The sequence below is a fragment of the Arachis ipaensis genome, chromosome B05, assembly GCF_000816755.2.
Source record: "Arachis ipaensis cultivar K30076 chromosome B05, Araip1.1, whole genome shotgun sequence".
Classification (NCBI taxonomy): domain Eukaryota; kingdom Viridiplantae; phylum Streptophyta; class Magnoliopsida; order Fabales; family Fabaceae; genus Arachis; species Arachis ipaensis.
The window spans coordinates 113,653,092-113,666,963 of record NC_029789.2 but is presented as its reverse complement, the minus strand read 5'-3'; the positions used below and the strand labels follow the sequence as shown (position 1 = coordinate 113,666,963).

General features: G+C 32.1%; 1 protein-coding gene, 1 long non-coding RNA gene and 1 pseudogene across 2 annotated transcripts in view; 1 reads left to right on the top strand and 2 right to left on the bottom strand.

Annotated features, from left to right (window-relative positions):
- LOC110272258 overlaps positions 1,587-13,872 on the bottom strand; it is an 18,392-nt gene continuing 6,106 nt past the window's right edge. The window contains exons 2-4 of the long non-coding RNA XR_002363384.1: positions 5,468-5,474; positions 3,212-3,222; positions 1,587-1,665 (exon numbers count right to left, since the gene is read on the bottom strand). This is a non-coding gene — a long non-coding RNA (uncharacterized LOC110272258). The remainder of the gene's footprint in view (positions 1,666-3,211; positions 3,223-5,467; positions 5,475-13,872) is intronic.
- Positions 1,592-3,295, bottom strand: LOC110272257 (annotated as a pseudogene).
- Positions 11,575-13,872, top strand: part of LOC107643837 (protein NRT1/ PTR FAMILY 3.1) — a 6,574-nt gene continuing 4,276 nt past the window's right edge. Inside the window, exons 1-3 of the mRNA XM_016347591.2 lie at positions 11,575-11,786; positions 12,452-12,669; positions 12,961-13,520. Of these exons, the coding sequence (XP_016203077.1) occupies positions 11,711-11,786; positions 12,452-12,669; positions 12,961-13,520 (854 nt within the window). The 5' untranslated portion in view covers positions 11,575-11,710. The remainder of the gene's footprint in view (positions 11,787-12,451; positions 12,670-12,960; positions 13,521-13,872) is intronic.

Genomic DNA, 13,872 nt, shown 5'->3' with positions numbered 1-13,872 from the left:
GATATTGCAAAATATTAAAACCCTAAAATATTGTGTTTAAATAAAAATATTTTTTTTTTGGATAAAGTCAAAAAAATCAAATTGAGAATTAAATTTAAAATTTAAATTGAAAGATTTAAATTTTTAAATAGAATTAGAGTAAAATTTAGATTTTATCCCTTTATCCATTATCATCCCTACTAGAAAGATGTGTATTTTCGATCTTCATGGTTTTTTCTTTAAGAAAAGAAATATATGTTTGAGAGAAAAAAAGATTGTTTCAATAATTTTTTAGGTGTTCTAAGAGCAAATGAGAGTTTCTGATTCATTCCATTAATGTTATAACACTAGCATTGTTAGAAAGAGAGAAGGGTTAGTTCAAAAAGTGTGCCTGTGTTTTTTTTTTAAGTTTTAAAATTTAGATTTAAATAATAAAATAACTCACATTGCTTATGTGTCACAACAGAAAATGAAATAGAGTAAATTCTCATTTATTTTGAAAATACATAAAAAAAAATTCTCGAACTGTTTCTTTATTTATTTTAGAATAAAGTATCGTTTTTTTCTTCAACGTTTGAGGTAAGTTTTAAAGTTGTCCCTAACATTTCAATCGTCTTATTTAAGTCCCTAACGTTTTAAAACTGACTCAATATTATCTTGTCATTAGGGATTTGTTAACAGAATTGACGGCAGGACAAAATTGAGACGATTTTAAAATGTTAGGGACTTAAATAGGACGAAAACGTTGAGGACAAAAATGATACATAGAAATAAATTAAATAATTTAATTATTTTATTTATCGAAATATATAATTTATAGTATATTTAATAATTTACAACATATTGATTTATCTCGTTTACAGTATAAACGAAATAATGTAAACGAGATATATAAAATTTAAAAAAATATATCTATCTTATTTATCGTAAAATACATTCATAATGTGTATTATTATTAAAAAAATTACAACTAAAATAATATCAATTTTCTTAAAACCTAAGAAGTTAGGTTACAATATCAGGAATGAAAAGTTACATGTCTTGAGAAGAAAGGCGACTATCTCTCCTACTTGTTCTGTTGTATGATGAGAAGAAATGCCATTATTTGTCACGGTTTTTCTCTTTTTATCTAGCCCATCAACTTCATGCTCCTTTTAATATAATAACTATTCTCTCACGTACTAAACGATTCAACTACGGCATTTTTTTGTCATCATAGAATCTGAACACATACAACCTTATTTTTTTTAAAAAAAAATTAAATCAATTCAATTTGATGTATTTTTTTATATACTGTTTTTGAATACTGATTGAAATGGGTTAATTTTTAAAAAAATAATGTACTGATTTAAATGGACAATTTGAAATCACTAGTTTTAAATACGTAGCGTAATAGTTTTGAGATACAACTTTTAAAAATTGGATTAATTTAAAAATAAAAATTAAATTGATATTATTTTAATGATAATTTTTTAATAATAATACACATAGCTAGTTTATAGTATAAACAAAGTACATTTATAATTATTTTATTTATACTGTAAACGAAATAAATTAATGTGATGTAAATTGATATATACACTACAAATTACATATTTTGATAACAACAACAACAACAACAACAACAACAAAACTTTGTCCCACTATGTGGGGTCAGCTATATGAATCAAACGACGTCATTGTGCTCTGTCATGTATCATGTTTACTGAAAGACCATTTACATGTAAATCTCGTTTGACCACCTCATGGATGGTCTTCTTAGGTCTTCATCTGCCTTTCACCCATTATTCATCTTCCATCTCATCCACCCTCCTAACTGGGTGTTCTGTCGGTCTTCTTCTCACATGTCCAAACCACCTGAGATGCGATTCAACCATCTTTTTCACAATGGGTGCTACTCCAACTCTCTCCCTTAGTCCCTTATATATTTGTTCCTTATTTTATCCAATCGCGTATGACCACTCATCCATCTCAACATCTTCATCTCTGTCACACTCAGCTTATGTTCGTGCTCCTCTTTGGCCGCCCAACACTCCATACCATAAAGCATAGCTGGTCTTATAGCAGTGCGATAGAATTTACCTTTAAGTTTTAAAGGCACTTTTTTGTCGCATATAAAACCAGATTCACTCCACCATTTTGACCAACCTACTTGAATTCTATGATTTACATCCTGTTCAATCTCTCTATTATCCTGTATGATTCACCTAAGATACTTAAAACTTTTAACTTTTGGGAGGATGTTTTCTCCAATCTTCACCTCTATATTAGGGTTTTCCCTTCTCAGGCTGAACTTACATTCCATATATTCCGTCTTGCTACGGCTTATGCGCAAACCATACACTTCTAGAGCTTCTCTTCATAAGTCCAACTTCTTATTTAGGTCTTCCCTTGACTCTCCCATAAGGACGATATCATCGGCAAAAAGCATGCACCATGACACAGGCTCTTGGATGTGCTCTGTGAGTACTTCCAAGACTAATGTGAAAAGATATAGACTTAAAGATGATCCCTGGTGTAATCCTATACCAATAAAAAATTCCTCTGTCACACCACTTTGAGTCTTCACACTAGTTGTGGCCCCATCATACATGTCTTTAATTGCACGAATATATGCGATCCTTACTCTTCTCTTTTCTAAAACCTTCCATAAGACCTCCCTTGGCACCCTATCGTATGCTTTTTCTAAATCAATAAACACCATATGTAGATCCCTTTTATTACTACGATACCTCTCCATCATCCTTCTTAATAGGTATATCGCTTCGGTGGTGGATCTGCCTGGCATAAATCTAAATTGGTTCTCTATTACTTGTGTCTCTTTTCTCAACCTCCGTTCTATCACCATTTCCCGTAATTTCATGGTATGGCTCATGAGCTTGATCCCTCTATAGTTTCCGCAATTTTGTATATCTCCTTATTCTTGTAGAGAGGTACCAATGTGCTTTTTCTCCACTTATCAGGTATCTTCTTTGACCTTAAACTCTCATTGAAAAGTTTGGTTAACCAGTTGATGCCTTTTCCTCCAAGGCCCTTCCAAACCTCAATCGGGATATTATCAGATCCTACTGCCCTGCCATTTTTCATCTGCTTTAGAGCCTCTTTTACCTCGAATTTTCGAATCCTTCGATAGTAGTCAAAGTTTTGATCTTCTTCCCTTGCGCATAACCGACCAAAACTCGGAAGAGTCTTCTATCCTTCATTAAATAACTCGTAGAAGTAGCTCTTCCACCTTTCATTAATCTTCTCCTCTTGAACCAACACCTTTCCATCCTTATCCTTTATGCACTTAACCTGATCCAAATCTATCGTTCTTCTTTCACGGCTCTTTGTGATTCTATATATAATTTTTTCTCCTTCTTTCGTGACCAAAGACTGGTAGAGACCCTCATATGCTAAGGTTCTTGCTTCACTTATAGCTACTTTTGTTTCTTTCTTAGCCGCCTTATATTTTTTCCAATTATCTGCATTGCGGCATAAAGACCACTCTTTAAAGCACTCCCTTTTTATTTTTATCTTTTCTTGTACACTCGCATTTCACCACTAGGACTCCTTGTCTCTTGGTCCTGTTCCTTTAGATTCACCAAAACTTTTTTTGTTGTTCTTCTAATAACTTCTGCCATCTCTCTCCACATCTCTTCCGCGCTTCCATTCTCATCCCACTTTACCTCTTCTCCTACCCGTCTTAGGAAGATTCTTTGTTTCTCACCTTTCATCCGCCACCACCTCGTCCTTGAGTTCTTCGTATGATGTCTTTTTCTCAACTTTTACTCAATGCAAATATCTATGACGAGCACCCTATATTGTGTTGTCAAACTCTCTCATGGGATAATTTTATAATTAATGCAAAAATATAAATATGAAGGTAAATTATTACTAACTAAATACTAAAAAATAATAATATTTGCTAATCATATAGCATTGCTTAATTTTATATAGTCTTTGAAATTAATATAAGAAGTAATTTGTTTTAAATGGGCAACATTAAAAATCTCATATAATTTTTTAATTTCAAAAAGTCATGCTCTTAACTTAAAATAAAAGTGCAATTTTTTTATTGAAAGTAATTCTTAATTCTATACAATGGTCGTTGAAAATATATAAAAATAGTTTTTACGTCATACCCGAAAATCAAACTCAAGGTCATTAATTTCGTGTTGTGTTCATGCTGCTATATATGTTCAAGAAGTTTGTGGAAATCAGGAAACATGAATAAGCAAGAGAAAATTATTATTGGAAAGGTACTTCAATAATTCACAATTGAAACCAGAAAGGTAATTGCTTACTGTAATTAATTAGCAATAATTCCCTTACCACAAGTCTTTTAATTTTTTATAGTTGTAAATTAGTTGGTACATATTATTTTCTGTTTTACCAAGATAGTTCAAAAACTTGTTAGGAAAATGGTTCACGACTCAAATGAGCACCGCATGAAATTGGCAAATGTGATACATATAGACGGTTTTTCTTCTATAAATAGCCATTTCTCTTTTAGTGTGCCCGTGATTAGTTATAACAAATTATCTAAAAGCTAACAATTTGTCAAAATTCGAGCCAGGATTAGCATAGATCTATTAAGCGGTAGTGTGACCTTTCTTTTAGTAATGTTGGTTCATGTATAATAAGGTGGCAGAATACTATTGATTTTGCAATATTATATATATATATATTATACACTTATTACAAGTTACAAGTATTTAATTAGAAAGAAATGAAGCAAGTTTTATTAATTATTGGAATATCTTTTGTATCATCATTATCAATTCACTCAAAAAAACTGTATTTTGGTATTCGTTCACAAACTACATACCTCCTTATATGGTTTAGTATTTTAGAAGAAGACAGAACAACAACTGTTTTTTCACAATAATACAAATATCTTCTCTTATTGAGACTTTTTGAATTCGAAATTTTCGAAGAACGTTGGATGGAATCTATGCAAGATGAGAAAATTTCAGCAACAAATAAGAAAAAAGGGAGAAGAGGAGAACGATGAACAGAATAGGATTCTAGAGATTTAGGATGAGGACAACGATTATATAGGGTTATAGACATGGGTATTTTGGTAAATTTAACACATGTAAACATTTTATTTAACGTCCACTGCGAATAGAGACCAATTAAAACAAAAAAATTGGTATAGGGACTCAATTGAAAGGAAAAAAATTATAGGGACCTAATTAAAAATTTGGCCAAACTATAGGGACCAATAGAGTAATTCAACCTAAAATAAAAAAAGTAACTGTGAGAACAAGGAAGGAAAATTAACTGATAATTATATTTTTGACCAATTTTTAAGATGCTAGTTATATTAATCAGAGACAATAATAGTTATACACGTATAAACAATGATAAGAAAAAATAATAATGTATATAAAGTTATAATTTTAAAAATAAAAATATAAAATTAATTTCTTAAACTCAATAGAAAAGCGGCTAAACAGGTACGTGAGCCGCTAGTTAAAGTAGTGAGGGAATAAGGACTAACGTGTTTTCTCACAAATTAGTAGCAACATGAAATAAGTGAGGAAAGTTTATCAGTTAATAAGCGGTCGTTAATTTCTCACTAAATAAGCTTTTGATTAGTGACTCAATTGCGACCAATTACTTCTAACATTTTCTCGGTTAGCTTTGAATTTGTTACGACTCTGCGACGGATTTCCAATGAGATTAGCGAGTAATTTGCTACAAATTAGGTAGGATATAACTTTTGCTTTGCGACAATATTGCCGTTGCCAAGTCGCTCGCTAAATTAAACTTACGACAACTTAGCGACAAATATATTTCGCCCGCTAATCAGCGACTTGAAATCAGCGAATGAAGTGTGTCAGTTGTTAAACGGTCGCAAATTTCTCACTACTTAGGTCCTAGGCACTCAATATCCGTATTTCCACTTTGGCGACTAATTAGCAAGGAACACTTCTCTAGCTGAATGATTTATCTGTTGCGACGACTGTTTTCTGTCGCTATCCTAATTTTGAATTTTTACAATATTATGCGATAAATTAGCGAGAAACTAGTTGCACTACAAGAAAAAGCAATATTTGTAACAAAATAAATTGTTACAAAAAATCGAAATTTTGAAACAAAAGGATTTTGTAACAAAAAAAATGGGCTGTTGCAGTATGTCCCGTTACAAAAAGTTTTTGTAACAAAAACTGGAACTGTTACAATTCAAAGTGATATTTTGTAATAAATTTTTCTGATACAAAAAATCAGAAGTCGATACAAAAGAGGTAACAAATTTTTATCTTCAAGGTATTTTTTGTGACAATCTATTTTTTCCTATCATAAAATTTTGTTACAAAATGTAACTTGATTTTGTAACGTTTTTTTTCTTTAGTTACAAAAACAAAATAATTATTTTGTAATAATTTTTTTAATACAAATTGCATGCATAATTTACTAAATTATTTTTTAAATTAACTAATCTATTAACTATTTTAATAAACAAGTCTACATTTATATAATATGCAAAAACATACATAATTCAAACATGTCTCATTTAGCTAAAATTGTTTTAAAACAAAATAACCTTAGTGAGTACATTGATTAATTCTACAAGTTATATGTCTTGCGTAAGTTCAACCAAAAGTTAAAAGTTCTAACATAGATTAGTGTCTCTATGAATCAAAATATTCTTGAGCCCTCAAAGTAACATCTGGTCACCATTTCAGCACTCCTGTAAATAAAAAAAAAAACTGAAACAAAAAATTAGAAACAAGATATAACACTAATTATAATTTTTTCCATTAAGTTTTATCCAAAATGTTTAAAAAGATTTTGGTAGAACCTCCCCTAAAACTTGGATATTTCCACCGTCTACGGTTCCAACAAAAACAACCAATTCACAACTTATTTCTCAGTCAATACACAACCAAATTTATCAAACCAAATAATAGGACATTTGTCATTTCTCAACCATGACACAAGTAAAATGTCATAAATAGATCCTTATACTTTTATAAAAATTCGGACATGATCTCTTCTGAAAATAAGACTTAACCACCCTTACGGGTCCCAACCAAACAATTTACCAAACTGTTTTCAACCTTTCTAGTATCAAATTAATTTAGAATCAAACAAATTCCAACATTGAATCAGCCATATAACGCTAGGGTTAATCTTTAATTTTATGAACTCATAACTGTTACTAAGACATTCTCAACACTCTATCTTTTTTTCTGTTTTTAATATAGCAAATAAACTTAGAATTGCACAAATCTTATGTCCATACGTTCATCTTGAAATAAGATTTCTAATAAATGAAAGATCATAATTTTCTGATTTCTCTAACTTTAGGAATAGAGAAAAAATTGTGACTGCTCTGCAGTATGTAAAACCAGAAAACAGCAACAACATGTGATATTCAAAATTCAGTATAAAATCCAAGTTAAATCCAATGACCTTAAAAATTAATATGGTTTAACTTCACTCATCCAGGTTTCTTTCTCAATTAGTTCTGGGTTAATACCATTTTTAATGAAGAAGTTACATAACCTGAAAGTTAAGTAAAAATAAGTCAGAATCTGTTTTAGAAGCCAACAAGCTTAGTACCTTTCAATTTGAATAACTTTTATTACAAAACTCCAATTAAGCTAAATTTTGGTTTGGAAACTCCTAGCTCATCTAGAAACAAGTATGTTTTAGTTGCAACCCAATTGTTGTTCAATTCTAAGAGTTACAAGTATTGGAAGTTGATGCATAGCTTGCTGAAATCTGTTTCTTTCCAACTTTGACCACCAATATTCAAAAATTCACAACTCCCAATCCTTAATTCCTAAAATTCTGAAGTTTTAGAACAATATATTAAGTTAATCAAATTTTATAACAAAATTAGTTTCACTCTAAAACTCAGCTCGTAGAAGTCGCAGCAAGACAAACAAATTGCTGCCCCATTTGACATTTTCTGCTGCAGGACAGATTTAACAACCTAACTTTAAAAATTCTCTATAAATTGTATATTTAACAAAAAGGTCTCAAATTTTTTCAGTTTAGTTCCTTATATTCCTAAGATTAACCAAGACTTAGTCTCATACAATTCCGATCATTACATAATTAGTTATACCTTTTCAAAGTTTCTAACTCCGTTTGAAAGTAATGCAGAAAATCAGATTTTACTATTCAACTTTGAAAAATCATAACTAACTCTCTAGTTAATACGAAATCTTTAAAATTGAATATTAATAACTATACTTGTTGTAGTTCGCTTAGCTTTTAGTTCGCTTAGCTTTTAGTCTCATACTATTCCAATCTCTATTAAGTTGCTGGTGCACTTTCAAAGTTGCCATTTCATTTCAAAACTCTGATTTTCAATATAAAGTTTAGCATTTCAAGTTTAACTTTCAATATTTTTCAAAATCAATTTCAAAACAATCACCAACCAATTCTACCACCATCCCAACATATTTAATAACCATCCCAACAGTAATCAACCAATACAATCCATCGAGATTCAGTATTCAATCACTCATCAACAATTCGTAATTCACACCCAATCAATCAATTTCACAAAAACCACAAGCTCAATCATATTTCCAGCCACAATTCAATATCCACATAACCAATCAATTACTCATAAAAATTAAACCTATTTACAGTCATTCAATAAACTTTATAGGCATTCTAAAATTAAAGTAATTTAAGTTAAACCCCCTACCTCGATGTCGCCTTAATAATGAACTCGACAACAACAGTAGAATTTTCGATGACTTTTAACCCTCCTAGCAGTAGCAGTGGCAGTGACATTAGAACTAGAATGGCAACCCTGACAGCCCTCTCCGACAGCAACAATAATAATTCGAAATTTTGGTAACTGACAAAGAATAGAATGGAGACAAGGTAGCAGAAATAAGATGACCATAAAGTAAATGTGGAAGTAGAACAAGTTAAAGGAGTGAAGGACCTAAACCGAAATAGAGTCTGCAACAACACCTCCATCACTGGCCCCAACGGTAGTAGGGTATAACTCCAGTAGCAACCACCATGGCATCATGGCTTCAGCAGTGGTTTCCGATGGCAACAGCGGCATGCAGATCGACAGGAACTTCTGTCTCCAGCAACGGCAGCAGCGATACGAGCCCCTATCTTCCCCGTCACGTCTCTCTTCTCTGCGAACTCCTATCTCTCTCTTCGGTCTCGTCGGCGTTGGCAGAGGAGGCGGCAATGAACCCTAGCAATAGCGGCGGCGGATCGGTCGCGATGGAAGCAGCAACGCGGACAGCATCTCCTTTTCTCTCTCGAACGCGGGCTCTCTTTCTCTCGTGCGATAACGACGGTGACGGTGGCAAGGATACCCACCGGCACCATCTCCCTCTTCTCCTCTTCCCTCTGCGTCCCGTTCTCCCTCAATCTCTCATCCTCTGTTTCTCTAGTTCTCTCAAGAACTCCCTTTCCTTCCTTCTCCGTTTTTCCCCTTTCTCTCTGAAAGTATGTGTGTGCGCGTTGTATTTTAATTTAGGGATTTAGGGTATAAATTTAGAAATTTAGTAAAATTAGGATTTTATTTGGTAATTCTAAAATTAGGTAAAATATATACGAGTAATATAACAATTTTATAAAAATAACTAATTATAAAATTTGCACAAGAATAACCAATTATAAAATTTCTTAAATTAAATTGTATAATACTTCTATTATTGAATTTTAATTTCAAATAATCAATTATAAAATTTGCTTATAAAATATATTTATATTTTGTGACAAATAATTAACTTGTTACAAACAATATTGAATTTTGTGACAAATTAATTTTTTGTTACAAAATAATTGGAGTTTTTGAAACAAAAAAAAAATTTGTTACAAAATATTTAAAATTCTTTTTTATTACAAAATATTACAATATTTCATAACAAAACACCATCTCGTTACAAAAACTAACATAATTTGTAACAAAATAAAACAGGTTGTTACAAAATATTATCATGTTTTGCAACAACTTGTAATGTTGTTACAAAATATTATTCTTTTGTAACAATCACATATTATTATTACAAAATACTATTTTTTTTTTGTAACAATTTTAAATTTGATACAAATTTTTTGTTACAAATATTTCATTTTCTTGTAGTGTTGCTCGCTACAAATAAAATCCTTGGTGACAAATTAGCTAGGAATTTGTCCATCGTAGAATGTATTTCAAGTCTTTGTGACGGATTAGCTAGTAACATTGTTCCTCACTAATTAGCCTTTTCGCACAAAATTTATTTAGCGACGAACTAGCGTGTGAACTGTTTCTCGCTAATTGTGTCTCAAAACACTTACGACGGAATAGTGACAATAATATCCCTCGCTACTTTATTCTTATTCGATTGAACCCCTAAGTGACTGATTTGCTAGAACATTGTCACTCGCTAATTAATTTGTGACAAATTAGCGAGGAAATTTTCTCCGCTCTTTTTTTAGCCACAAAAGTCAATCTGCGAGAAACAAACTTACTCGTAAATCTCTCGCTAATCAGTCACTTTTCTCAAGTTCGGGTATTTTGTGACCGCTCACTAATTTTGTCGTTAGTGCGTCACTAATTCCTCGCAAGTTAGTGACGGATTAGTGACAAAAAATATTTCTCGCAAAAATTCATCGCTAATTTGTCAAATTCTTGGAGTGGCGCTTCCATTCCCATTCCACTTTGCCTCTTCTCCTACCCGTCTTAGGAAGCTTCTTTGCTCCTCACCTTTCATCCGCCACCACTTCGTCCTTGCGTTCTTCGTATGATGTCTTTTTCTCAACTTTTACTCAACGCGAAAATCCATGACGGGCACCCTATGTTGTGTTGTCAATATTATTTTCTGTTTTACCAAGATAGTTCAAAAACTTGTTAGGAAAATGGTTCACGACTCAAATGAGCACCGCATGAAATTGGCAAATGTGATACATATAGACGGTTTTTCTTCTATAAATAGCCATTTCTCTTTTAGTGTGCCCGTGATTAGTTATAACCAATTATCTAAAAGCTAACAATTTGTCAAAATTCCAGCGAGGATTAGCATAGATCTATTAAGCAGTAGTGTGACCTTTCTTTTAGTAATGCTGGTTCATATATAATAAGGTGGCAGAATACTATTGATTTTGCAATTATATATATATACACTTATTACAAGTTACAAGTATTCAATTAGAAAGAAATGAAGCAAGTTTTATTAATTGTTGGAATATCTTTAAGTAAAAAATGCCCGAAGGATTATTAATTAATTACAATGCCTAAGATTAAGATGGTATTTTTGAATAACCGAAATGAGTTATGAATCTACGTATTCAGTTGCAGTTGCAATTGGGGATCTTCGTTATACACTTTCTTTTTTCTTTTTCCCCCTCTCTGTGTGTCAAACATAAAAAATTAAAACAGTTCATAAAGCAAACTTTTAAATAAATATACAGATAAATTAAATAAAAGAAAACCCAACAAACCAAATGGAAAAAATAGAAAAAGGAAAAAGAAATCCCTTTCTTGTCCCATGTCGGCCAACTATTGTGTTCAATTCACATTTCTCACATATTCAGTTTTGTTTAGATTTAGAAGATTTAACACGGGGAATAAATTAAAATAAACAAAAATAATCCCTGTTTCTTATACTTTGTTTTTATGCGTGGTAATAACAACACATCAGCGTTGAGTGGTACGTGTGAAGAAGCTAAGAGAGAGATGTTACTACCCCTCTATATATAACTCTATCTCTTGCTGCCCATTTTATGTAGTACAAGACTAACAACACATACAGTTCGTTTTGCAAAGATGGAGCACAATGAAAACCACCATGCTAGTGCTACAAGAAAAAAGGGAGGGCTTGTTACAATGCCCTTTATCTTTGGTAAGCTTATTAATTCCATCCACAACATATATAATTCCAGCTTATCATCTGTTACAATAATAAAAGTAGAAAATAATTTATCGAATCAACTAAATCTTCTTGCTAGCTCCTCCTTTCCAGAGATAAAGCTTCCTACATCAAAAGAAGGCTATGACCACACCCAACGTTTTGAAATCAGTTAGAAAATTGTTCATGCTTCTTAAATTCCACTTCTCTTCCTCCCCAATTATTATTATTATTATTATTACTATTATTATGAACAATTAATTCTAATGTTCCCTTAGCAATAAATTTTCCAGCTACACCCTGGTCCTATCAGCGGTATGAAAAATGCTAAATTAGTTGGTGGACGACTTTAAACAAGGTTGCATAACATTAAATTCTAAATTTTAAAATTTAAATATTAAACTCTAAATTCTATCATATAAAAAATAAAATGTTAGTTAACATATGAACTTAATTTTAATGCATTAATATTATACAATATTTTACAACTGTTATTTAACCATATGTGTTTTTTTATATGATCATTTGCACAATTAATATAAAAGGACGTTATATAATAATTTAGATGTACATATAAAATTATTTTATCTGGATAGTAAATTAAAATTAAATTCTAAAAACATTCTCTAATATTAATAAACCTTGTTTTTGTGTTGCAGCAAATGAAGTTACGGAGAAGTTGGCAGTGGTGGGATTCGGTACAAACATGATAAGCTACTTGACAACACAGCTTCACATGCCGTTAACCAAAGCTGCTAACACTTTAACAAACTTTGGTGGAACTGCAAGCTTGACACCATTGCTTGGTGCCTTCATTTCCGATGCCTATATCGGAAAGTTCTGGACCATCACCGTCGCTTCCATAATATACCAAATAGTTGAGCCTCTATCTCAGCTCTCTTCTCTTTCTTTCAAAATTTATGAGTAATCTTAGGAAATTACTTTTGTAGATAAAATAATTTTATAGCTTCACATATTAATTAATTTAACAATGTGTAAATTTGGTCCATACAAAATAATATTTAGGAAAGGAGTATTAACCTACTCTTTTTGGCGCGCGCGCGCACATATATATATATATCCACTTGGATATAAGGAGGTACAGGGAAGACTAGTGTCTAATATTTCTTTCTCTAAAAAAATTTCTTTTTCATATNNNTAATATCAGGGGATGATTAGCTTGACAGTATCCGCAGTGGTTCCACAGTTAAGGCCACCACCTTGCAAAGGGGAGGAGGTGTGCCAACAAGCAAACTCAGGACAGCTGGCAATCCTGTATGTCTCGCTGCTGCTTGGGGCCCTCGGGTCTGGTGGGATCCGACCCTGTGTAGTGGCATTTGGAGCCGACCAGTTCGACGAGTCGGACCCCAAGCAGTCAACGAAGACATGGGGTTACTTCAATTGGTACTACTTTGTGATGGGAGCATCCATACTTGTGGCTGTAACGGTAATTGTGTACATTCAAGATAACATTGGGTGGGGTTTGGGCCTTGGGATCCCAACGGTTGCTATGTTCCTCTCAATTATTGCCTTCATTGTTGGCTACCCACTTTACCGGAACTTGGACCCGTCGGGCAGCCCGTTTACCCGACTTGTACAAGTTGCTGTGGCTGCGTTTCGCAAGAGGAAAATACCGAATTTGCCCCCCGCTCAGTGCTTGTACCAGAATGATGAACTCGATGCTTCGATTTCTTTGGGTGGGAAACTCCTTCACACCGAACAGATGAAGTAAGTGTTACTCTCTTTGATTTTCTGCCTGCTTTTGGTTATGGTTGTTTGAATAAATGTGGCAATTTAATCCCTTCATTCAATATTTGGGTTTGGTTATTAATTAATGATTGATAGCTAGGGGCTTAGGCCTAAACAATAATTTGAAAACTCATAACAAAAATAATTGGCATTACCAATTTTAAGAGTAGCAAATTATTCTCTTAATTTATTTAAATATATAAAAGATTTTAGAAATCAGATCAGCAGTTTTTAGTAATTTTGTCTAATATTTAGTCAATAAAAATATTAAATTATTTTTAACAAATAAATTTTATTGATTTAATTATACAAATTTTGATAAATGTGAGTG